The sequence below is a fragment of the Lithobates pipiens genome, unplaced genomic scaffold (genome assembly GCF_037356315.1).
Source record: "Lithobates pipiens isolate NorthernLeopardFrog02 unplaced genomic scaffold, aLitPip1_a1.2 Scaffold_8, whole genome shotgun sequence".
Taxonomy (NCBI): Eukaryota; Metazoa; Chordata; class Amphibia; order Anura; family Ranidae; genus Lithobates; species Lithobates pipiens.
The window spans coordinates 586,938,718-586,966,007 of NW_027507903.1; the positions used below are offsets into that span (position 1 = coordinate 586,938,718).

Sequence of the window (27,290 nt, forward strand, 5' to 3'; positions counted from 1 at the left end):
GAGCCAGGAAATAAGTGCTTCATCCCCATTTTGCTCTAGGACTTTAGAAGATGCCATCATGGGGCTGGGCACACACAAAGTAAGGGGGGGGGGGGGGGGGGGGGGGGTTTCAGTTACGGGAATGTGTAATCTGTGTTTTTCATATGCCAGACATTTGCAAGTTTATCCAAACACAAAAACTAAATAGTAATATTGTGCAGCTTACCAGTCCTTAGATGTGGTAGCTCTATTTTATTTTTATGCAGGCTGTTTCCACTTTGTAACCCTGCAAATAACATAGGTCTGGTATAAGTGAGGCTACACCGACTCCTCCACTGTATCTATGGAGGCAACCATGGTTACCACAAAGGCCAGACTTTTAAATAGGTCTATCTTCTTCTCCTTTAGATGGTAGGCCACGCGTCTTTTCCTCTCAAGGATGGGGATGAGGACATTGAATTTTTGGCATGATCAATAGGCATTTTCTTACCCCAAAAATGGAAGCTAATACTGCCACAGCATCATTAGGATTGGTAAACTACAATATATTAAATGTATTGCTCTCACAAAGATAAGACACAGTTTATCAGATTAAAAAAATAATAATAATATTTTATTAATTACTGTGTATGTCCGCTGGTATGTAGCAGTGCTGTGGGAGAGTCCCTGTCCAATGGGAAGCAATTGACCTGTAATAACAATTTGTAACTTGTAAACCGCCATATACAGGGTCACGTGGGGCCAATACTATCATTTTTGTGAAAGGAGCACGATCAGCAAAATAAGGAGAGCAGCCACCAAAACTATGATTGCGCACCACTGCCGCCGGTCTGTAAGAGAGAGGGGAGAAAAATAAAAATGTGTTATTGCTGCTTAATTCCCTAAACCAGTATTTCTCCTTTTAAAAGGATGCAAAATATTGAGATAAACTTATTTTGACAGCATATGAACCGTGCAAGCTTGAGTGTTCAAAACATTTATGTTGAGGATAGCGACATTAGTTCTGCTTTAAATTGGACATACAGTCATACACGCCTAATACTTATCTTTGCTTCAACGTTCCCACACCCAGTCTCCCTTGCCAGTATCAGAATCTTCTCCATGGATTCTTTCAGATGTCAGTCTTTGGCCATCTCGATTGGCCAGTGTGGGATGACGTCACTCCCGCGCATGCACAAGGAGCGCAGGCATCCTGGTACTGTGCAGGAATGTAAACAGCTGCACGTACAGAATACCGAGCAGGCACGTAGGTTTCGTTTATTGCAGAAGATACTAGAGCTGTGCTATTAATAGTCAAAAAAATTGCAATCTCACATTAACCCCATCCCCTATGATCTTAATCTGGCATTTCCACGATTCATGTAACAAGTGCAGAGCTATTCTCTGCTCAGAGCGGTCCATAATAAAAATTTAAAAAAAGCCGGCAAAGTTTATCACAACATTGTTCAGCGCTGAGATAATAAACATTGTATCGTTTGGTTCAAGTTAGATCAAAGGGATGAACTTCAGTCTGTAAATGAGGGCAGCTTAACCACTTCGGCTGCATTCACACCTGAGCGTATTTTTTTTTTCCCCAGGCAGAAAGTTGGGCGTTTTTGCCACGATTTTGTACAGGTCAACAAGGTCGCCAATGTAAAAAGCAGAAAACAGGCTGTAATCTGCCTAAAAAGAAGCTCATGTACTTTTTTTTGAGCTTCAGGCATTTTGCTGCAGGTGACAAAACGCTCAGATGTGAACAGGTATTATTGAAATGAATGGGATTCTGCTTGTTGGGCGTTTTTTTTTTTTCTGGAGTTTTACAAGCTGAAAATGCTCAGGTGGGACTGTAGCCTTAAAGACCAAGCCTTTTTCTGTCACTTGTTGCTTACAAGTTTAAATCTGTAGCTTTGTTGTAGGGTTGTTGTTTTTTTAGGTTTGTTTATGCTTTTTCCTGGTATATTTGTGTATGATAACTATGACACATTAGAGCACTTTTTACGCTAGCAGCGCCAACTCCACCTATAACGCATATGTTAAGGCAGCAGCTATAAGAGAAGGAGAAGAAGACCACGCTGGGTGCCACTCCTGTCAGCTAAGAACAGGAAACTGAGGCTACAAGTCACACAGGCTCACCAAACTTGGACAATAGAAGATTGGAAAAACGTTGCCTGGTCTGATGAGTCTCAATTTCAGCTGCAACATTCAGATGGTTGGGTCAGAATTTGGCATAAACATGAAGGCATGGATCCAATCCCGTCTTGTATCAATGGTTCAGGCTGGTGTTGTAATGGGGTGGGGGATATTTTCTTGGCACACTTTTGGTCCCTTATTACCAATTGAGTATTGTTCCCGACCATGTCCATCACTTTATGACTACAATGTACCCATCTTCTGGTGGCTCCTTCCAGCAGGATAATGCACCATGTCACAAAGCTCCAATCATCTCACCACTGGTTTCTTGAACATGACAATGAGATCACTGTACCCCAATGGCCTCCACAGTCACCAGATCTCATCCAATAGAGCAGTGGTCATCAACTCCTGTCCTCAGGACCCACTAACAAGCCAGGTTTGCAAGATAACTAGAATACTGCAATCACTGAGCAGCAAATTATATCACCTGTGATTATTTCAGTCTGCATCTCCCCAGGGTAATACATAAAACCTGGCCTGTTAGTGGGCCCAGAGGACAGGGTTGACGACCACTGAATTAGTGCACCTTTAGGATGTGGTGGAACAGGAGATTTGCATCATAGATGCGCAGCAGGTAAATCTGTAGCAACTGCGTGATCCTCAGAGGTTTGTTAGAGAACCTTAGTGAACAAACAGCATCATGAAAGCCAAGGCACACACCAGACATGTCAGGGATAAAGTTGTGGAAAAGTTTAAAGCAGGGTTAGTTTATATAAAAAATAAAACACAAGCTCCCAAGCTTTGAACATCTCACAGAGCACGGAGCACTATTCAAGCCATCATCCAAAAACAGAAAGAGTATGGCACAACTGCAAACCCACTAGGACATGACCGTCCACCTAAACTGACAGGCCGGGCAAGGAGAGCATTAATCAGAGAAGCAGCCAAGAGGCCCATGGTAACTCTGGAGGAGCTACAGAGATCCACAGCTCAGGTGGGAGAATCTGTCCACAGGACAGATATTAGGCCCCTCTCACACCATTGGACCGTTCAGGACACATGCGGACCTGAATGGGCACTCCATGCTAGTCTATGGAGCAACAGATGTCAGCTGTGACATGTTCACTGACATCTGACCTGGTCCAATCCACTGAAAGCAGATGGAAGGCCCTACGTTCATCCATCGCTGGCAGATCAGATGAAAGTGGACACACGGTCCGATGTTGCCTTAAAACAGCTAATTTGCATGGTTGTCGTCAAAAAGTCTGATCGTGCATATGGGCCTTAAGGCTGCCTACCCGTGGAAATAGAATCAGAGCAGCAAAGAGACCATGGCCAGCACTGGATGAAAGACCCTCACAGTGAGGACTGGCAGTTAAACCAGAGGTCACACAAAAATTGAACCTCTGCTTTTTGGAACCCTCCCCTTCTCCAGCACAGCAGGGAACCAGGAAATGAAGCCGCAACACTTCATTTCCTGATTCCCTCACCGAGGATGATGGCAGCAGCCGAGAGATTCACCGGCTTCGGCTGCCAACATCACGGGCACCCTGGACAGGTGAGTGTCCATTTATTAAAAGTCAGCAGCTGCAGTATTTGTAACTGCTGGCTTTTAATTTATTTTTTTGAGTGGACTCCCGCTTTAACTAAGAATACCACCCGTGTGTTGCAGGCATTACAGCATATACACGCCTTCCTATTAATAATTTCCCATTGGGATTAATAAAGTATTCGCCAACAAGAAGCTTACCGCTGGTCATATGGGATACTTTGGCCAGTCTCTTCAGTACAGAGTCCATGCGACCCTGTGTGTTGTCCATCTCATGGGAAAAATCATCAAGCATACTGAGGAAAAGTTTAAAAAAAAATGTTATGCACAAGTCAAACATCAAAATTCAAGACCATGTCATGCGTTTATAATGGGGGGGACAACATGACTCACACAGCCTGCTCATCTAGTTCATCTCCGATACGGCCTGACATGTCCTTCAACACTCGAATACTGCCCGACACCAGCTCCAACTCAGTGTCCTGCGTATCTATGATCAGCTGAAGAGACAAAATGGCTTCACTTAGGTCCCCTTGCAATTAACTATACTGTAGCCTTGACACAATATTCCAGACAGATCTCTTCTGTACGTGACCAGAAGGTGGAGAATTAAGCCCAGGAGTCATTCTACAAGGTTTAATAATAAACTTCTCCGTGTGTGATATAGATAGATATATTTTGAGATAGATCTACAGTGACTACAAGTAGTATTCAACCCCCTGCAGATTTAGCAGGTTTGATAAGATGCAAATAAGTTAGCGCCTTCAAACTTTAAACAAGAGCAGGATTTATTAACAGATGCATAAATCTTACAAACCAAAAAGTTATGTTGCTCAGTTAAATTTTAATACATTTTAAACATAAAAGTGTGGGTCAATTATTATTCAACCCCTAGGTTTAATATTTTGTGGAATAACCCTTGTTTGCAATTACAGCTAATAATCGTCTTTTATAAGACCTGATCAGGCCGGCACAGGTCTCTGGAGTTATCTTGGCCCACTCCTCCATGCAGATCTTCTCCAAGTTATCTAGGTTCTTTGGGTGTCTCATGTGGACTTTAATCTTGAGCTCCTTCCACAAGTTTTCAAATGGGTTAAGGTCAGGAGACTGACTAGGCCACTGCAACACCTTGATTTTTTCCCTCTTGAACCAGGCCTTGGTTTTCTTGGCTGTGTGCTTTGGGTCGTTGTCTTGTTGGAAGATGAAATGACGACCCATCTTAAGGTCCTTGATGGAGGAGCGGAGGTTCTTGGCCAAAATCTCCAGGTAGGCCGTGCTATCCATCTTCCCATGGATGCGGACCAGATGGCCAGGCCCCTTGGCTGAGAAGCAGCCCCACAGCATGATGCTGCCACCACCATGCTTGACTGTAGGGATGGTATTCATTGGGTCGTATGCAGTGCCATCCAGTCTCCAAACGTCACGTGTGTGATTGGCACCAAAGATCTCGATCTTGGTCTCATCAGACCAGAGAACCTTGAACCAGTCTGTCTCAGAGTCCTCCAAGTGATCATGAGCAAACTGTAGACGAGCCTTGACATGACGCTTTGAAAGTAAAGGTACCTTACGGGCTCGTCTGGAACGGAGACCATTGCGGTGGAGTACGTTACTTATGGTATTGACTGAAACCAATGTCCCCACTGCCATGAGATCTTCCCGGAGCTCCTTCCTTGTTGTCCTTGGGTTAGCCTTGACTCTTCGGACAAGCCTGGCCTCGGCACGGGAGGAAACTTTCAAAGGCTGTCCAGCCCGTGGAAGGCTAACAGTAGTTCCATAAGCCTTCCACTTCTGGATGATGCTCCCAACAGTGGAGACAGGTAGGCCCAACTCCTTGGAAAGGGTTTTGTACCCCTTGCCAGCCTTGTGACCCTCCACGATCTTGTCCCTGATGGCCTTGGAATGCTCCTTTGTCTTTCCCATGTTGACCATGTATAAGTGCTGTTCACAAGTTTGGGGAGGGTCTTAAATAGTCAGAAAAGGCTGGAAAAACAGATAATTAATCCAAACATGTGAAGCTCATTGTTCTTTGTGCCTGAACTACTTCTTAATACTTTAGGGGAACCAAACAGAATTCTGTTGAATTGAGGGGTTGAATAATAATTGACCCTCTGAATAAACTTTTCACTATTTAAAAAAAAATTAAACAAAGAAATAACATTCTTTTTTGCTGCAGTGCATTTCACACTTCCAGGCTGATCTACAGTCCAAATGTCACAATGCCAAGTTAATTCCGAATGTGTAAACCTGCTAAATCTGCAGGGGGTTGAATACTACTTGTAGGCACTGTATATCTATATCTATATCTATATATATATATATATATACACACACACACACACATACATACCACTGAATGTGTGAGGTTATCGGTCTTCAGAAAGTGCAAAGAAATCAGTTTGTCCAGCCAGAATTCTAGTGATAAGATAACTGATGTTTTAAAGGGCCATGCTCTCTGTGCACTACAGAACACCACCCTATGATAGAGCATTTGTTACCCTAAATAAAAAAAATGTATCCTGTTCCCTTTAAAAAGCATGAAGAACAGCACAGTGCTTGTGCTGTGTAATTTGGCCCCCTGTAACACCCAAAATAGCTGGCTGATTCTGCCAGTTTCTGACCCCGCCGCTGTAAACTGACCACATTTTATCATGGCTGCCGAGCCCTGACACCATCAGTTTACATGCCTGTCATCTGCTCTCCCCTCTTTCCTTCCCAGCCCCTCCCCTCCTGCTGCTATCATAATTATTTTCTGGCCATCCCCTGTGTTGGATAATGCAATGTCTCCAGTGTAAAGCTGCACAATTAATCGTTAAATTAATTTTGGATATAATAGTTAAGGATTAAACCCACTTTTAACCATGGCTACAACACAGGCTATGAGGGCAAATCCTTAACTTTAGAGTCGCTATCAGAATAGGCGAGGGTAAACCTTACAATAGGGACAACTATCAGACTGTGAGCACGCAGGTTATTCTCAAAAAGGAGAGACATGCAAATGTCTTGTCTGTGATGAAATACACCTACCTGTCTACTCGCAGTCTTCTGAGGCATGTAAACTGAGCTTACATTGCTGGCACTGCGTTAGGTTGACTGACTACTGTGCATGCGCTGGAGTTACAGCATCCTGCACCAGCCAATAAAGATGCCCACTGGCACCCAGGAGAGAAGATGCCAGTGAGAGAGCTAGACCCAGGAGAGGAGATCAGTTTAGTTTCACTTTAGGAGGGAAATTCCTCTGATTTCTAGAGACTCTCACTTCATGTTCCATATCTCAAATGGGAACTGAAAGAGTAACTTCCCTTACAGAACACGCCCAGTAATAACAGGGGTTTTATGCTTTTTACATTCCAAAAATATTGTTTTTGCTTTACATACATCTTTGTTCAGATACATTTGAGGTTGCAATATACTGGGCTAAGAATAGTGCTATGGCTTGGATTTGATATACACACACACACACAGTTGTGCTCATAAGTTTACATACCCTGGCAGAGTTTATGATTACTTGGCCATTTTTCAGAGAATATGATTTAGAACACAAAAACATTGCTTTCACTCATGGTTAGCATTTGGCTGAAGCCATTATCAATCAACTCTGTTTATTCTCTTTAAATCATAATGGAAACAGAAACCACACAAATGGCTCTGATCAAACATTTATATATCCTGGTGATTTTGGCCTGATAACATGTACACAAGTCGACACAAAGGGGTTTGAATGGCTATAAAAAGGTAACCCTCCTCACCTGTGATGGGGGTGTGTGTGTGTGTGTGTGTGTGTGTGTGTGTGTGTGTGTGTGTGTGTGTGTGTGTGTGTGTGTGTGTGTGTGTAAAAGGTCAATGAGTTTCTGGACTCCTGACAGACCCTTGCATCTTTCATCCAGTGCTGCACTGACGTTTCTGGATTCTGAGTCATGGGGAAAGCAAAATGATTGCCAAAAGGATCTTCGGGAAAAGGTAGCTGAATTGTATAAAACAGGAAAGGGATATAAAAATATATCCAAGGAATTAGGAATGCCAATCGGTAGAGTTCAAACCCCAATCATGAAGTGGAAAATGAGGGGTTCTGTTGAAACCAAACCATGGACAGGTAAACCAACTAAAATGTCAGCCACAACTGCCAGGAAAATTGTTTGGGATGCAAAGAAAAAAACAAAAATAACTTCAGGTGAAGTACAGGACTCTCTGAAAAACGTGTGGTGTGGTTGTTTCAAGATGCACAATAAGGAGGTACTTGAAGAAAGATGGGCTGCATGGTCGAGTCACCAGAAGAAAGACATTACTACGCAAATGCCACAAAGTATGCCACTTACAATACGCCAAACAGCACAGAGACAAGCCTCAAACCTTCTGGTACAAAGTCATTTGGATTGATGAGACCAAAGTTGAGCTTTTTGGCCACAACCATAAACACTACATTTGCAGTGGAGTCAACAAGGCCTATGATGAAAGGTACACCATTCCTACTGTGAAACACGGAGGTGGATCGCTGATGTTTTGGGGGATGTGTGAGCTACAAAGGCACAGGAGATTTGGTCTAATATGACAGCAAAATGAATGCAGTATGTGATCAAAAAATACAGGAGGAACATTTGCATTCATCAGCCAGGAAGCTGCGCATGGGAGGTACTTGGACATTCCAACATGATAATGATCCAAAACACAAGGCCAAGTAGACCTGTCATTGGTTACAGCAGAATAAAGTGAAGGTTCTGGAGAAGCCATCTCAGTCTCCTGACCTCAATATCATTGAGCCACTCTGGAGAGATCTCAAACATGCAGTTCATGCAAGACAGCCCAAGAATTTACAGCAACTGGAGGCTTCTTGCCAAGAGGAATGGGCAGCTTTACCATCTGAGAAGATAAAGAGCCTCATCCACAAATACCACAAAAGACTTCAAGCTGTCATTGATGTTAAAGGGGGCAATATAAGGTATTAAGAACTGGGGTATGTAAACTTTTTATCAGGGTCATTTGGGTAGTTTCTGTTGTCATTATGATTTAAAAAAAAGAGTAAACACAGTTGATTGATAAATAAATGGCTTCTGCCAAACACTAATCATGAGTGAAAGAAAAGTTTGTGTTAACATTCATATTCTCTGAAAAATGGGCAAGAAATCAAATTCTGCCAGGGTATGTAAACTTATGAGCACAACTGTATATATCTATATCTCTATCACACTAAATCTCATTATGAAATAAAATAAACACAATGGCTGGAAGAACCAAACTAGAGCCAGGAATTTGGGGTAGAGCGGGCTGAAAGTTGGGCCAGGAAAGAAAGGAGGCCTGTAATCTGCTTTACAAAACAAAAAAAAAAAGCTGCACCCCATAGCAATAGACAATTTCCTACCACTATTCTGCTGCCACTAGACAGAATTGTGCTTTTCCCATCAGGGTACAGGTGCACCTGGACAGCATGCTGGACATGCAAATACTAAAGTAATATCTTCAAGTGCAATGCTCACCTGTTGTTGTGCTTGCTGGTCCTCTATGTAACGAGAGTTCCCCGATATAAGATCGTCATCAAGGCGGGAAAAGTGATCTGAAGCCGTAGGCCGAGAGACACCCAGCGCCTAGGACACAGAATGTTTGCAGGTCAGACATGAGGGTGAAGCTGACAAATGGGAACAAAGAGAAGGAAAGGTCGCTACCTCTCTGTTCTTTCTCTCTGTGAAGGCCTGAACTCGGGGGCTGGAGATGTGATCCCTCATTTCCTTCAAAAGATCAATTTGATAAAAGAGAAGAGCAACAGATGTTATACCACAAGGATCAGCAAACAGGCATCCAAATCAACAATCTCTTAACACAGGAACAACAAGTATCAGCATGCCTTGCTAGCAGAACAGCTTAATAAAGGGCTGAAATACAAAATATTCTTCATTCTGTTCTACCAGTCTTGTGATCCAGGCATCTTGCCATAGAACATACCTGGAGGGCATCAGCAGATTAAACCACAACTTACAGCCTCACCTTCCTGCTCACAGGGCTGCAGCTCAACATTATCGCACTGCCAAGTTCCCAATGTTTTATATTTGCCTGGAGTTTTCATTTATGGCCAAAGTCCATTCATTTTTGTTTTTTTAGTTTTGGACACGGATGGAGGTAGTCAATGTGCCAGGTTTTCATTTTTGTGCCCCAATTGTGGAGATTTTTCCCCTCACTTCCGATCTGGAGAGGATCCTGGATGAAATTCATATAGCCAGCTAGGCTTTACTCTTCCCAAGAGATTTCCCATCACTTCCTGTCCTGAGAGGAAACAACCTCACTTACTGCCCTGAGAAGAAGCAACCTCACTTACTGTTCCCAATATATTTCCCATCACTTCCTGTCCTGAGAAGAAGCAACCTCACTTACTGTTCCCAATATATTTCCCATCACTTCCTGTCCTGAGAGGAAGCAACCTCACTATCCCCAAGAGATTCCCACTACATTAGACTGAAGTAGGAGGAGTTGGTACCGATGCTTAGCTTGCCAGCACTGGCACTGGGAAGTGGGAGGAAGGTCAGAACCCCAACAAGGTGCTTTTGGCACCAGAATCTCTAAGAGGGTATTAGGAGGGGTTAAAAGAGAAGTATGGGGGTTTTGCAGATTTATACTTACCCAAGTCGATGCTGCATCAGTCCAATGCAGCATCTGTCCCCTGCTGGCTCTAACACTGAAAAGCAAGCAATCGAACACTGCAGATTGCTCAGTTCTCACAGCTCCCCGAGCAGAGAGCTGGTGACTGTCAGTTACCGTTCTCTGCGCTGGCCCAACCATTTCCCCCCCCCCCACGCTCACTGGAGTGCTGGGCTGTCAAAGGGGCAGGAGCGGCAGGCTCACCGAGAGGCTGGGCCAGGTGCCGGTCCAGGCATGTAAGCGGATCCTGACCCCAGTGTTGCGATCTTGCCTGTGCCCACCAATGTGACATCAGCACAGCAGACTTCAGCCTGTTGAAAACAGATCACAGGAGTGCAGAACGAACTGCATTCCTGTGATCCACAGAAGTACGGCCAAATAAGCTTTAGCTCAAACCATCACCAGGTGTAGATATTAATTCCCCCCCCCCCCCCTATAAAAATAACAAACGTGTTATACTTACCCGCTCTGTAAAGGTTTTGCACAGAGCAGCCCAAATCCTCTTGTCGGGTCCCTGGCTGGAGCTCCTGGCCCCTCCCTCCTGTTCAGTGTCCCCACAGCAAGCACCTTGCTTTTGGGGCACCTGAGCCAACTCACAGCCCTGTGTCCATTCAGACACGGAGCCCCGATTTGGCCCCGTCCCCTCTCTCCCCTGATTGGCTAGCTGACTTTGATTTAACAGCAGCAGGTGCCAATGGTGCCTTTGCTGTGTCTCAGCCAAGCAGGAAGGAGACTCTTGGATGGCCGAGACACTCGTGGACATCACTGGACAGAGAGGGACCTCAGGTAAGTATTATGCCGCGTACACACAAACGGACTTTGACGGACTAGGTCTGACGGTCTTTCGGCAGAGGTCCAACGGAATTTCTGAACGAACAGATTTGGCCACACATGAATGGACCAAGTCCGTTCATTTTGAATGGGATGACGTAAATGGGACTAAACAAGGAAGTTCAATAGCCAGTAGCCAATAGCTGCCCTTGCGTCGTATTTGGTCTGTCAGACTAGCACACAGACGAACGGTTTCCTGATTTTTTTAGTCCGTTGGATAGATTTGAAACATGTTCTATTTCTAGGTCCGTCTGATTTTTTTCTAAATAAAAAAATCAGACTAGCCCACCCAACGGACTGATCCCATCAGACCTAATCTGCCAGAAAGTCCAGTCGTGTGTACGCAGCATTAGGGGGGCTGCTGCACAGAGAAGGCCTTTTACCTTAATGCATAGAATGTAGCATCATCAGCCCGCCTCTTTGCCTCAGCCAGTTGGACAAAGCTTTGTCTTCATTCACAGAAGAAAAAGCTCCCTGTGAATGACTTTGCAACATTCAGCCCATCTCTATTTTGTTCCAGGAACAGAAAAGGATGTTTTCATCCCGCTGTCAGAACACAGTATATGCAGCTGAGGCAAAACACAGTTTATACAGTGCTACCAGACACTGCAACTGGTAGTGAAGTCGTTTGTTTGGACTAGCTTGGTCCAAAAGAACTATTTAAAGTTAAAAGGAGTTGTAAAGTCAAAGTTTTATCTTAATGCATTCTATGCACTAAGATAAAAGGCCTTCTATGTGAAGCCGCCCCCCCTAATACTTACCTGAGCCCCCTCCCTGTCCAGCGAGGTTCACGAGTGTCTCGGCCATCCGAAGATCTCCCGTCCTGATTGGCTGACACAGCAGCAGGCACCAGTGTCAAAGTCAGTCAGCCAATTAGGAGAGAGGGGGTGGAGTCGGGGCTGTGTCTGAATGGACACATGTAGCTGTGACTCGGCTTTGGTGCCCCCATAGCAAGCTGCTTGCTGTGGGGGCACTCGACAGAAGGGAGGGACCAGGAGCACAGAGGAGGGACGTGGCTTCTCTGTGCAAATCCACTGCACAGAGCAGGTAAGTATAAAATGTTTGTTTTTTTTTCCCAATAAAAACACAAGACTTTACAATCATTTTTAATGAAACCTGGAGATCAGCTTAAATGAGAAGACATCCAGGCCTCCTCTGCGCCCAGTACAATGATGCAAGACATATCAGAATTACATAAAATATGACCTGGATGGTAAAATAAAGGAGATCCATTTCCATATAATTTGTGGAGCTTTTATAACATTGCAACACAATTCTTTTCTTGCAGACAATGGTCTCTTTAGTCAATGCCAACAATATCAATAAAATTATAAAAAGCTACTCTTGCCCTGGATTGATTGGCGGTTGGGGAGAGGTCACATCATTGCTGCAGTAAAACCATAAAAACTTCACTATAACACTGACTTCTGAATTCTACATAAGAAGTTGAGTTGTCCAGGCAGCTGTCAAGCAAGGGGGTGCAGATATGGGTGGCAGTGATCTGAGATGTGCCAGGTTCCCATTACCCAATCAGGAACGTATAAGAGATGCACAAAAAAAATAAAGAACTCTGTTGTATGTTATAGCATTTTTTTTTTTTTTTTAAGACTAAGAGGTACATAAGTTGTCATGCTGCCATAAACTTATTGTAGAATACCAATTTAAAAAAACAAATCATAAGAGTGGACCTCATATGTGTCACCTTAAGTGAACTTCTCGTCTTCTCCACAAAGTTCTTTCTTTCACTCAGCTCTGCTTCCGTAATCTTAAACTTTTTCGTGTTCGCTTCAACGATGTCCATGATAGGAGTTAAGGAAGAAGAGAAGAGAAAGAATTCTGGGATATGATGGGAAAGGTGACAACAAAACGGTATTTAACAAGGAATACTATGTTACACCACAGAAAGACACCTGGTCTTGCCTATAAAACTGTCCGTTCCTTTACAGAACATAAATATTTCCTTTCATTCCCTACTGAGCCCCACAAAAATAACCGCTGTAATCAGGTTACCAAGGTAAATGCAATTTTAATGCACACAGCCCAACATGGCTACAACACGGTTTTCCAGTTAGGATACTGATGGTCTCTTCTAAATCTTCCAGATCCCATTCTATGCTCCTTAGGGAATTTCTGAGCTCGTTAGTTGTCCAATCAAACTCTTCAGCGCTGGTCACATTGCCTTCTTGTAGGAGCTCACACCAGCGCTGATAGAGGCCACGGCTGGTATTTAGTGACTTCTGTACCTCCCTGTGAAGGAAAACATTTATAATTGAAAGGACTGTCAAAAGAGATACAATATACTAGAACAAGAACCTGTCACCTGGACGTTCTGGCAAAGTGACAGTATCTCTCGATATAGTGTCCCCTCCACCAATCCTTGCCAACTTCTGCTGCAATCTTCCCATAGTAAGCTCCAGTGTTGGGGCCTAAAGTGGTTTCTGCCTCCAGTGCTTCGGCCGGGCAAAAGGCCACTCAGGTCCAAGTACTGTCACATGGGAGGGTGGGATATCAGCAGACACTATCACTTTGCCCTTAATGTCTCATTAATATCTCTAGTGAATGGATGAGCTGTGATCTCATGAATATGGAGGTCTCCAGTGAATGGATAGACTGTTTTCTCATGAATATGAATAGTCTCCGTGATGTCACTGGTCTCTAGTGGATGGGTAGGCTGTGTTATCTCAGTGATGTCACTGGTCTCTAGTGGATGGGTAGGCTGGGTTATCTCAGTGATGTCACTGGTCTCTAGTGGATGGGTAGGCTGTGTTGTCATCTCAGTGGGGTCAGTATTAATTTTGGCAGAAAATTTCGATTTAGTTTCAGTCTTAGGACTAAAATGGCATTTTAGTTTTAGTCCCATTTTAGTCTCCTGCAATTGTTTTAGTCGACTAAAATCTCCAGTACAATTTAGTCAACTAAAACTAATTTTAGATGTCTAAAATCTAATAGGTGTAATTGAATTGTAATGCATTATGTAACATTTCTCTACAATTTCCAAACTCATATTGCTGGAGTGAAAAATGTAATATGTTATTTATTATGGCATTGATGTATGAACATGCACTACAGACCAGTGTTAATTTTTAAGTCAAATTTAGTTTAGTCTTATGCCGTATACACACGACTGGGCTTTGACGCACTAGATCTGACGGTCTTCCCGAATGACTTTCTGAACGAAATGGACTTGGCCACACACACACACACACACACACACACGACTGGACTAAGTCTGTGCGAAAGCCTATTTGTTTTGAACGTTATGATGTAAACGGGACTAAACAAGGAAGTTCAATAGCCAGCTGCCCTTGCGTCGTATTTGCTCCATCGGACTAGCACACAGACGAACAGTTTTCCCGATCTTGAGTCCGGATAAGTTTGAAACATGTTTTATTTCTAGGTCCGTCTGACTTTTGAGGAAAAAAAAAAAAAAAATTAGAGTTACGCTTACCGGTAACGTCTTTTCCAGTAGTCTTTCAGGACAGCCACTATGAGAGATAGACTCCTCCTCTTCCTCTGGAAACACTGCGCCAGCCCATAAATTCTTACTTCCCCTGCCGGACCTCAGTTTATATCGAGAATACCTCCGGCCAGCTGGGGAGACACAAGAACACATTAATAACATATTTATCAAATACCATTATCTTGCTGCGCTCTGGTCTTTTGTAAGACACCCCCCAATTTTCGGGTGGGAACTAGGGCTGTCCTGAAAGACTACTGGAAAAGACGTTACCGGTAAGCGTAACTCTAATTTTCCCTAATCGTCTTTCAGGACAGCCACTATGAGAGGATAAGCGAGCACTTAACAGTTAGGGTGGGACTACAGCTTGCAAAACCTTCCGCCCAAAGGTTTGCTCACCTGCCGACACCAAATCCACTCTGTAGTGCTTTACAAAAGTGGAATAGCTGAACCATGTTGCTGCTCTGCAAATCTGCTCTGGCGTTGCTCCCGCTCTTTCTGCCTGGGAGGCTGCCATAGCTCTAGTGGAGTGTGCTTTAATACCCACTGGGATTTCTTTCCCTGCAACTAAATAAGCCTGCTCGATGGCTACTCTGAGCCACCTAGCAATAGTGCGCCGGGACGCCTTACAACCTTCCCTGGCCCCGGAAAACAAAATAAATAAGGAAACTGACCTTCTAAATGACTTGGTCAGTTCCAGATAGTGTAGGATACATCTCCTAACATCCAATAATGGAATTTTAGTTCCTTCTCACCGGAGGGATTGGGACCAAAAGAGGGCAAAAACAATTTCCTGGCTTCTATGAAAGCTGGATACCACCTTCGGCAAAAAGGCTGGATCGGTTTAAGACTATCCGATCCGGAAAAATAACGCCAAAGGGAGCCCTGAGTGATAAGGCCTCCATCTCACTGACCCTCCTAGCAGTTGTCACTGCTACCAGAAACACTGTCTTCAGAGTAAGCCCTCTCAGAAGACACTCCTTTAAAGGCTCAAAGGGGGGTCCAGTTAAGCTCTGCAAAACTAAAGATCAATCCCATCTGGGAAAGGACAGGCCCTTCTCTGTCTGGACGGGGCCCTAAAGGACCTGACTACCCATGGGTTGGCAGCCAAATGATCCTCTAAATAAACACTGAGGGCTGATACTTGACCCCTAAGGGTACTAATGGATAAGCCCTTATCTGCCCCACACTAAAAATTCCCACACCGCGGAGGAGCTCCGTACTGGGAAAGAGTTCTCTGCGCACCACTAGTTGAAACGTAAGCAGACCTTTTCATAGATCTGGCGAGTTTCCTTTTTTTTTTTCTACTGTCCAGGAGGGTAGAAACTAATTTCTGTGAAATCCCTTAGATTTTAATTAACCCTCCTCAGTAGCCAGGCCGCTAACTTCCACTGGCGTACCTGTGGGCAGAGGACTGGCCCCTGAGAGAGAAGATCGTCCATGAGGGGGCAAGAGTAAGGGAGGTTCTACCGCCAACTGCTTTAGCATTGAGAACCATGCTCTCTTGGGCCAATGTGGAGCCACCAGAATCAGAGATGTGCTTTCCATCTGAAACTTTCTCAGAACTGCTGGCAACAACGCTGGAGGTGGAAAGGCATAGCAAGTTCTGAAGTGCCAATTCTGGCTCAAAACGTCCACCCCTAAGGCTCCTTCTCCCTTTTTTAGGGAGAAAAAACAGGGGGTTTTTGCATTGTTTCTGGACGCGAACAGGTCCACCTCCGGAGACCCCCATCTCCTTATTATGAGATTGAAGACCTCCTGGTTGAGAACCCAATCGTCCTCCCTCTGCCTTTTTCGGCTGAGAAAAGTCTGCTACCACGTTTTTCTCTCCCCTCAGAAAAACTGCTGAGAGCGAAAGGGGGTAGGTTTCGGCCCAGGACAGGATCTCTGTCGCTAAAAACAACAGGGTTCCGCTTCTCGTGCCACCGTTTGTTCAAATAGGCCACTACGGAAGAGTTGTCCGACCGCACCTGAATGTGGTGACCCCGGAGCTCTTTTTTGAAGAATTTGAGGGCTAGTCCCACTGCCCTTAATTCTTTCTAGTTGGACGATCGAGTCAACTCGCCGTCCCCCCCGGTGCCCTGGGCTAGAAGGGAACCCAAATGTGCCCCCCAACCTTTTCCATTTGCGTCTGTGGTTACTATCCGAGAAATCGGGATGAGCCACAGACGACCTTGCGACAGATTTGTCACTTTCCTCCACCAATGGGGGGGATCTCCTTACCTGGTGTGGAATATGAACTAGGGTGTCTAGGGCCTCCTGACTGTGGTCCCACACCCCTAGGATGAAGGACTGTAGGGGACGAAAGTGTGGCCCTGCCCACTGCACTGCTGGAAGGGTGGATGTAAGGAGATCCAGTACTGACATCAGAACCCTTATGGAAACCAGCTGGTTGCTCTGAAGAGAGGCCACCGCACTGTCCAGTTTTTGTACCTTTTCTCTTGGTAGAAAAAACTCTCAACAGTGTTGAGTCCAACAGGAAACCTAGATAGGAGATCTGTTGTGAGGGGATCAGGCTGGACTTTTCCAAGTTCAGAAGCCACCCTAGGTCTGTAAGGACCCCTTTGGTTAGATCGAGATCCCTGACCAACTGTGTTGGGGATGCTGCAAAATAAAAGCAGGTCATCCAGGTAGGCAATTATACATATCCCCTGGAGCCGAAGAAAGGCCATGGCTTCTGCCAGGACTTTGGTAAATATGCGGGATGCAGAGGATAGCCCGAAATTGCAGGGCCTGAAACTGAAAGTGTATTGTTTCTCCGCCCAGATCTATGGCAAGGCGTAGAAACCTCTGCGAGGCTTCCGCTATAGGGATGTGTAAATACGCGTCCCTTAGGTCCAGGGATACCATGAAACAGTTGTGGGGCAGAAGCGCCTTTACTGAAAAGATCGATTCCATGCGGGATCTTTTGTATGTCACTGAAGCGTTCAGGGGCTTTAAGTTCAGAAACAACCTGAACTTCCGAGGGTTTTTTCACTATGAAGATGTGAGAAAAAAACCCCCTTCCCTCTGCTTTTGGGACCCTGAGAATAACATCCTGATTCTCCAATTCCCTCAGAGCTTCTAGCAAGGCCTCGGCCTTCATGCACCTGGGTAGATGCGTGACAAGGAGCCTTTGAGGGGGTGGTCTTAGGCATTCCAAGAGGTACCCCCTTCTTACTACCCCTAAAATAAATTGATTGGGGGATATTGTCTCCCACTGTGGAAGAAAAAGCCCCCAGTCTTCCTCCCCCTGTAGCTGGAAAGTCACTGGGTTTTACGGGGCTGGATAGGAGGGCGAAAAATCGCCCCTCCTCTGCCCCTGCCTTTTTGGGGCCAGGTTCTCTTTTTTCCCCCCCTGGTTTAGAGGTTTCCCTACGCCCCTGCGGAGGAAACCTCTTTTTTGTTGGTACGGGGGTTTTCCGTTTGAGCGGAAAGGACTTTTTCCTGTCCGCTGTCCGGTCTAGAACCGTCTCTAGCCCTGGGCCAAACAGGAGGTCCCCCGTCAGGGGTATCCCACATAGCTTTATCTTGGAGGCATTATCCCCTGGCCATGTTTTTAACCAGAGGGCCCTTCTGGCCGAATTGGCTAGAGCCGCCGTTCTGCCCGACATGCGGACGGACTCAGCAGAGGCATCAGCTATGTAAGTGATCCTTCGCAGCATAGTAGGGAAGGATGACAGAATGGTTTCAATATGTTGTTGGATCTGTGAGAGCCAGTGCTCTAAACTGCGAGCCACAACTGTAACAGCCATTTCAGGCTTTAAATTGCCGATAGCCGAGTCCCACGTCTTTTTAAGCAGAGAGTCAATCCCTTTGTCCATGACATCTGCCAAGGCCCCCATGTCTTCAAACACCAAATCTGTGTGTCTGGAGACCTGGGAGAACGCGGCATCCAATTTGGGACTTTTATTCCAAAGGCATGCCGGGTCCTCTGAAAATGGGAACCTTCTTTTGAGGGATCTAGATAAAAAGGGTTTTCCCGGATCCCTTTTTAAACTGTTTCCATTAAAACTTTGTGTACTGGAAACACCCTTCTTTTTGGCTCCCCTAAACCTGAATACATTTGGTCATGCAGGGTTAGGGGCTTTTTATCCGTCTGGATACTGAGGGTTGTATAAATTGCCTTTAAGAGGTCCCTACCTCATAAGGGATAACTTATATCTGGAGGCTTTCCTGGACCCGTCCTGGTCCTCCCCCTCGGAGCCCTCCTGGGAATCGGAAGAGGAACTATCTGGAAGTTCCCTACCTGTCCCTGAAGGGCCTGCAACCTCTGTCCCCCCTGTACTAGCAGGTTGGACTGGAGCAGAACTCTGTGCTAGAGGTGGGGTTGTATCCTGGGGAGATGGACCCGTGGGAACAACACTTTGGTCCAAGATTCCCCTAAAATGTCCCTACAGGAGGCACACTTCTTTTTAGAGCTATGCGTAGACCTAGTTTTTTCCGTAGCTTTCAAAAAAAAAAAGGAAAAAAGAAAAAAACAGAAAAAGACAAAGTCAAACAAAAGCTCGGGATACAACCCTGGGAGTGCACTAGACCCTTTTTTAAAACGAAGGGATCTTTTTTTTTTTATAAATTCTTTATTTTTTCATCTTTTCTTTCCATAGATTTCACATTACATTTCGTTTTACATCTACAACTTCTTTAACAGCTATAACAGTCTTATAATATTTCAATCCATACCTCCATTCCATGTCATCCTCCCCCCTCCCTCACCCTTCCCTCCCAGAGAAATAAATAGATAAATATACAAACAAGAAAAAAAAAAAAAAAAAAAAAAAAAATGAAAAAAAAAAAAAAAAAAGTTTGAATTTTCACTATAATCCCCCCCCTCACTCCCCCCCCCCCCCCACCACCACCACCACCCGCCTGCTCTATCATATTTCGAAATGTTTCACATCATACTTTCTCTATAATTTAGATATGGAGCCCAGATCTTCTGATATTTCTCGTCTTGATCTCTCATTGTCATTGTTAAATTTTCCATTTGTTGGATTTCTGCAATTCTCTGAAACCACTGTGCTCTAGCTGGAGGGTTGCTTTTTTTCCACAGAACCGGGATACATGCCCTTGCTGCTATCAATAAATGTCTCAGCAAAGAATTTTTGAATCTTTCTATTGCCATTGGGATGTCCAGCAGCAGAAAAGTTGCCGGTTTATCTCCCAGGTCAATTCCTGTAATCCTTACAATAGTATCGGCTACCATCTCCCAGAACACTCTAATTTTTGGACATTCCCAAAATATATGTAATAATGTTCCTTCTGCTCCATGACATCTCCAACATGTCTCTGATGTCTGGGGGTAAATTTGATGTAACACTTTTGGTGTTCTATACCACCTAGTAAGGATCTTGTATCCCCCTTCTTGATATCTGCTTGCCATCGAGGCCTTTTGATTAAACAACAGCATCTTATCCTTTTGTTCTGGGGAAAACGTAGTCCCTAAATCTCTTTCCCAAGCCTGTAAAAAGGGCAAATCTTGTGAAGTCTCCTGTTCTATTAACATACTATAAAAATAAGACATCAGATGTCTCAGTTCCTCTCCTTTCAAACAGATCTCTTCAAACTCAGTCAATGCCCTTATTTCTACGTATACCTTTGATTTAGATCTAATAAAGGCTTCTAATTGCCTCATTCTGAAAGGGTCTAGTCCTAATGTCATTCCTTTTTCAATATCTTTTTTAGTCATTAACCGGTTGCCTACCGAGAAATGACAAATTCTACTCATACCTCTATCTTGTATTGTTTTAAACTTTGGATCTGTCATTCCCGGTAGAAATGCTGGGGTACCAAGGATAGGAAGGAGCGGACTGGGAGTTCTTGAAATAGATGTTTTCCTGAATACTCTTTTAGTTATTCGTAATGTCTCCCCTAGTATTGGATGTTTTCTCAATCCCATTGGTATTTCTGTATCTGGAATCCACACTAATCCTTCCAATGGGATATCTGTCGCTGCTTGTTCTGTCTGTATCCACGGTTTTTCGTTTTTAAGCCTACACCATTCCACTACTCTAGTTAAGTGTGAGGCCTCCTGGTATTTTATTGGATCTGGAAGTCCTATCCCTCCTTTTCCTTTGGGGAGTACTAAAATATCTCGGCGTACTCTTGCTGGTTTCCCAGCCCAGATGAACTTCATAAATCTTGATCTAAGATCCTTAAACAAACTTGTAGGGATCTTAATTGGTATAGTTTGAATTATGTATAACAGTCTGGGCATCACATTCATCTTAATAATATTGGTTCTCCCGAACCATGTAAAAATCTCTTTGTCCCATTTTTGAAGATCACTTTTGATCTGTCTTACCAGTGGGATATAATTAAGTTCAAACAGTTCATTTAGATTTTTTGACATTTTTGTTCCTAAGTAACTTATATATGAATTCGTCCATCTAAAATCAAATTGCGTGGACACTGCTTGCAACTGAGGCGAATCCATCTCTACTCCCATTGCCTCCGATTTTCCATAGTTTATTCTAAAGTTGGATATTTTCCCATATTCTCGTAGCTCCATTAGTAAAGATGGGAGAGATGTAATTGGGGACGTTACAAAAAAGATCAAATCATCTGCATAAGCTGCCAACTTCTGATCCTCATTTTTTATTTTTACCCCCCTGATATCCACATTGGCACGTATTTTCCTTAAAAAAGGTTCTATTGTCAAAATGAATATCAGGGGTGAGAGGGGACATCCCTGGCGTGTTCCATTTAAAATGGAGAATGGCTCTGATAGTCTGTCATTCACTTTCACCCTAGCACTTGGTTTTGAATATAAGTTTAGGATCCATCTCAGCATCCCCTCCCCCAGGCCTATATGTTGTAGTACTGCTTTTAAGAATATCCAATCCACCCGATCAAACGCTTTTTCTGCATCCGCAGATACTATCACCATTGACTTATGCAATTTTTGTACCAGGTAAATTGTGTTCACCACTCGTTGCGTATTTTCTCTTCCTTCTCTCCCTGGGACGAATCCCACTTGATCTGGGTGTATTAGTTCCGGTATCAAATTTATCAATCTCATGGCTAATATTTTTGTGAACAATTTAAGGTCCACATTCAACAACGAAATAGGTCGGTAGCTGGGACACTGAGAGGGATCCTTTCCTTCTTTCGGTATTACTGTTATATGCGCCAGTAACGTTTCTGTTGGAATTTGCTTCCCTTCCCGTATTGAATTATAAGCTTCCACGAATCTCGGAGCCAATTTCTCCGCGAACATTCTATAATATGACAAAGTAAATCCATCTGGACCTGGTGATTTACCTAATTTCAATATTTTTAATACTTTTGCAACTTCCTCTAGAGTGATTGGTACATCTATTTCTCTGGCCATTTCCTCTGTTATTTTTGGCATTTCTGTCCTTTCAATATATTCTCTAGCGATCTCTCCTTTTTTTAACTCCTCTGCCAACGTAGACTTCTTTTCCAACTGATATAGCTTCTCATAGTATTCTTTGAATACCTGAGCAATTTTCTCCGATGTATTAACCATTTCATCTCTCTGTGTCTTAATTTGTGTAATTGAATTCCTAGTTGTGCTTTCTCTGAGGGCGTTTGCCAACAGTCTCCCTGGTTTATTCCCAAATTCATAGAATCTCCGTTTCCCTCGAGTTAGCTTTGCTTTCGCTTTATCTATTAATTGGAGATTTAATTTTTCACGCAGACCCTCTAATTTCTGTTCTACTAGTTGTGCTTGTGATTTTTTATGTACTGTTTCTAGTTCCCTAATCTCTTTAAGCAAGTTATCAATCGTTTCATTCATTCTGCGTTTTCTATGTGCTCCCATGGATATAAATATTCCTCTCATGACACATTTATGTGCTTCCCATATACAAAAAGGTGTTGTTTCTCCTACTTTATTTGTTGCAAAAAAAACATCCAGTTCTTGTTCTAATTTTACCTTATATTCACTATCCTTTAGTAATGTTTCATTTAACTTCCATTGCCATTCCCTTGGTTCAGCTTCCCCTAATTCAATCACACAACTCGTCGGGGCGTGGTCTGATAGTGTAAATAGGCCAATTGAGGCTTCCACTAGGGATGTAATCACATTCTGGGAGATTAAAATATAGTCAATTCTAGAGTAAGATTTATATTTTGCCGAGAAAAAAGTATAATCTCTGCTCTGTGTGTGAACAGCCCTCCAGCTGTCGATCAGCTGCAATTCTTGCATCATTCTCTTTACTTTCCTTAATTTGACATAAGATAGATGAGACGAGCCTTTTGATGTGTCTTTTATTGGATCCAAAGCCATATTTAGGTCGCCTCCTAACACTAGTATTCCCTCTTTATGTTGTTGAATAATCTGTAAATAGATTTCTAGAGAGGTTACTTGGTTTTCATTTGGCAGATATATATTTACCAATGTCACTTTTTGGCAGCCCAATGTACCTTTTACTATCAGGAGGCGACCTTCCTCATCCATGTATACCCCTTGTTCCTTCCATGGTGTCTGTCTTGCTATTAAAATAGATACCCCACAAGATTTCGAGTTCTGTGAGGTGCTATGATATACCCAGGGGAAATAGTGATCTTTACTCCAAGGGATCCTATCCTTTTTAAAATGAGTTTCCTGTAAGAAAACTATTTGAGATTTAAATCTTTTCAACTCCATTATTAATCGTAAAAACGAAGGGATCTGAGCCTCCCTTCCCCCCTGGCCACCCAGGGGGTCTGCCCCCCCACCCATGATAGAACCATACATTGGGGTGGGGGGATCCTAGATAGAGAGAACCCCTCCCCAGGGCGCTCTTACCTTAGGAATGCTGGAGATAGAGTCTGTCGTTTGAGCCTCAGCTTCCGACATGACTGCAGGTGGCTGCTTACTACAGAGTTCCACGTTGCCTGTGCACGTTCTGAACTCATCTCCAGCTTGTGCCCGGACCTCCTATCAGCTTCACGACCCGGAACCGGAAGTCGGTCGTATTTCGAGGTCAAGCCTTCGTTTCCGCCGGATACGACGTCGCCCGTCGTTCGGCCCGCTCGGTTCAGAGAAAAAAAGGGGCGGACTGTACCCCTGTACAGGGAAATCTTCCGAACGGCTTGCCAGCTGCGTCCCTGTAGACGCGATAGGAGTCCCCCACGACCTGAAGCCGCGCTCGACTCGGAAGGGGTGGCAGTACCTGGTGAGGTAAGTAAACCGTTCGACCCGTCCGACACGCGTACGTTGGTTTCGAACGGTTTGAACCCAGCTTTTTCCAAACGAAGCCCCTGCTTCTTTCAACCGGGTTCTATTAACGAAAAAACGGCCACAGCCTCCCCAGCTGATCGGCCTGGTTCCTTGCACAGTGTCTCCCCGCCGGAGGAAACACTAATAACTGAGGTCCGGCAGGGGAAGTAAGAATTTATGGGCTGGCGCAGTGTTTCCAGAGGAAGAGGAGGAGTCTATCTCTCATAGTGGCTGTCCTGAAAGACGATTAGGGAAAAAGTCTGCTGGAGCCCACACACGATCGAATTGCCTGACAGATTCCAGTCCGCTGGACCAAGTCTGCCGGAAAGGCCGATCGTGTGTACGCGGCATTAGTCTTTATTTTAGTTTTAGTCCCATTTTAATCTTTTGACTAAAATTACATTTAAGTTTTAATCAGATTTTAGTCATCTCATTTGTTTTAGTCGTATTTTCGTTGACTAAAATATTCATTTAGTTGGCTAAAATGGTTTAGTCATTTTAGTAGCTGAATGTAACACTGTGTGATGTCACTGGTCTGTAGTGAATTGATGAGTCGTGTTCTCATGAATACGAAGGGTCTCAGGGATGTCTCTAGGGAATGGATAGGTTGTGTTCTCAGGAATATGAAAGGTCTAAGTGATGTTATTGGTCTCTAATGAATGGTTGAGCGAAGTTCTCATAAACATGAAGGTCTCAGGGATGTCTCTGGTGGATGACTAGGCTGTGATGTCATTGGTCTCTAGGGGATGGATAGGCTGTGTTGAAGGTGAATATGAAGGTCTCAGTGATGTCACTTGTCTCTAGTAAATGAATAGGCTGTGTTCTCCTGAATATGAAGGTCTCTATGTCACTGGTCTCTAGCGGATGGATAGGCTGTGTTGCCATCTCTGTGATGTCACCGGTCTCTGGTGGATGACTAGGCTGTTATTCCATTGGTCTCTAGGGGATGGATAGGCTGTGTTGAAGGTCTCAGTGATGTCACTGGTCTCTAGTGAATGGATAGGCTGCGTTCTCCTGAATATGAAGGTCTCTGATGTCACTGGTCTCTGGCGGATGGATAGGCTGTAATTTCATTGGTCTCTAGCGGATGGATAGGCTGTGTTGAAGGTGAATATGAAGGTCTCAGTGATGTCACTTGTCTCTAGTAAATGAATAGGCTGTGTTCTCCTGAATATGAAGGTCTCTATGATGTCACTGGTCTCTAGCGGATGGATAGGCTGTGTTGCCATCTCTGTGATGTCACCGGTCTCTGGTGGATGACTAGGCTGTTATTCCATTGGTCTCTAGGAGATGGATAGGCTGTGTTGAAGGTCTCAGTGATGTCACTGGTCTCTAGTGAATGGATAGGCTGTGTTCTCCTGAATATGAAGGTCTCTGATGTCACTGGTCTCTGGCGGATGGATAGGCTGTAATTTCATTGGTCTCTAGCAGATGGATAGGCTGTGTTGCCATCTCTGTGATGTCACCGGTCTCTGGTGGATGACTAGGCTGTGATTCCATTGGTCTCTAGGGGATGGATAGGCTGTGTTCAAGGTCTCAGCGATGCCACTGGTCTCTATTGAATGGATAGGCCGTCTTCTCCTGAATATGAAGGTCTCAGTGATGTCACTGGTCTCTGGTGGATGAATAGGCTATGATTCCTTTGGTCTCTAGGTGATGGATAGGCTGTGTTGAAGGTGAATATGAAGGGTCTCGGTGATGGCAAGGGCCTCTAGTGAATGGATAGGCTGTGTTCTCAGGAATATGAAGGTCTCAGTGATGTCACTGGTCTCTGGTGGATGAATAGGCTGTGATTCCTTAGGCCTCTAGTGAATGGATAGGCTGTGTTCTCATGAATATGAAGGTTTTAGTGATGTTACTGGTCTTTAGTGAATGAATAGGCTGTGTTGTCATCTCAGTGATGTCACTGGTCTCTAGTGGGTAAACAGGCAGTGATGTCACAGTGGTGTAGTGGATAGCACTTTCACCCAGCAGCAAAAGGGTCGCTGGTTCAAATCCTGACCACGACACCATCTGCCTGGAGTTTGCATGTGCCTGTGTGGGTTTCCTCCGGGCACTCCGGTTTCCTCCTACACTCTAAAGACATGCTGGTAGGTTAATCGGATCCTGCCTAAATTGGCCCTAGTGTATGTGTGGATGAATGTGAGTTAGGGACCTTAGATTGTAAGCTCCTTGAGGGTAGGGACTGATGAATTTACAATGTATATGTAAAGTGCTGCGTAAATTGACGGCATTATACAAGTACCTGAAATAGATAAAATAAATGTACTCACCCTCTTACCACAGAGAATGGATCCTCCACAGACATGCTGAGCGGTCTTCTCTCTCCTCTTCTGTTACTCTATTGTCAGTCTCCAATAATGTCTATAAACTTTACACACTTCCCATGTTCCTGTACACGTGATCCTCCCAGTAATAATGATAATAGATATAATAAATATGGCCCCTTTGTGTATAAACAAGGCACAGTGTGAGGCAGCAAATGTCAGCTAATTCTTTGGCACATATAAAAGAGCAGCGCGACCCTCCCCTATTCACAGCAATGTGTTCATAATCCACCCAGACAGCGCAGTGTACACTGGAGAGGAGTGGGCAGCGCTCTCTATCGGCTCTCCATGCAGTGGACTGTCTATGAGCGATCTGACGCTGCTACATCTTCCCTCCGCTCTACAATTACCCCGCACAGACCACCACACTCTCTACTTCCCCCCCACCAAACTTCCAGCGCCCCTCTCCCACTTGTCAACTCTTCCTCGTTACACGTGTTTCCGGTTCTGGCGCTAAGCATCATGGGAGTTGTAGTTCTTCTCTCCCTACCCGCCCTTCTGCGCGGTGATTGGTCCGCTGTAGTGTCACAGTTTGATGCCTATCACAGGATGGTGCGGAAGTGACGTTGTTGCGTACTGCGCATGCGCGATGCGCTCCAAACGCTCGCGCCGTGCGTTCCAACATAGTTTCGGCAATACAGTTCAGCGAAACCATCACATAATGTTACGGAAGTGATGTTACACACAACACAAACACGGGCCACGTTGTTGCGTACTGCGCATGCGCGATGCGTTCCAAACACTTGCGCCGTGCGTTCCAACATAGTTTCGGCAATACAGTTCAGCGAAACCATCACATAATGTTACGGAAGTGAAGTTACACACAACACAAACACTGGGCCGTTCGTTACAACACTAATACTTCCCTTGTTACCTAGTAGGTTTTGCATTGCTGGGACTTGTAGTGCCTATCCTGAGCTACATGCTTCAATGTTCAGTGTCCTCATCCCTATCCCCATGCTTCAATGTTCAGTGTCCATCCTTATCCCCGTGCTTCAATGTTCAGTGTCCTCATCCTTATCCCCGAGCTTCAATGTTCAGTGTCCATCCCTATCCCCATGCTTCAATGTTCAGTGTCCTCATCCCTATCCGCGAGCTTCAATGTTCAGTGTCCTCATCCTTATCCCTGTGCTTCAATGTTCAGTGTCCTCATCCCTATCCCCATGCTTCAATGTTCAGTGTCCTCATCCCTATCCGCGAGCTTCAATGTTCAGTGTCCTCATCCTTATCCCTGTGCTTCAATGTTCAGTGTCCTCATCCCTATCC

The 27,290-nt window shown here is 44.5% G+C and overlaps 1 protein-coding gene across 1 annotated transcript; it reads right to left on the minus strand.

Annotated features, from left to right (window-relative positions):
* Positions 1-561: 561 nt before the first annotated feature.
* Positions 562-26,463, minus strand: STX10 (syntaxin 10). The gene is made up of 8 exons (XM_077470416.1): positions 25,971-26,463; positions 13,170-13,339; positions 12,795-12,889; positions 9,295-9,357; positions 9,109-9,216; positions 4,034-4,140; positions 3,842-3,936; positions 562-809 (listed from the first exon to the last, which is right to left on the minus strand). The coding sequence occupies exons 1-8, from the start codon at positions 26,003-26,005 to the stop codon at positions 730-732; spliced, it is 753 nt and encodes a 250-aa protein (XP_077326542.1). The 5' UTR covers positions 26,006-26,463; the 3' UTR covers positions 562-729.
* Positions 26,464-27,290: the final 827 nt, after the last annotated feature.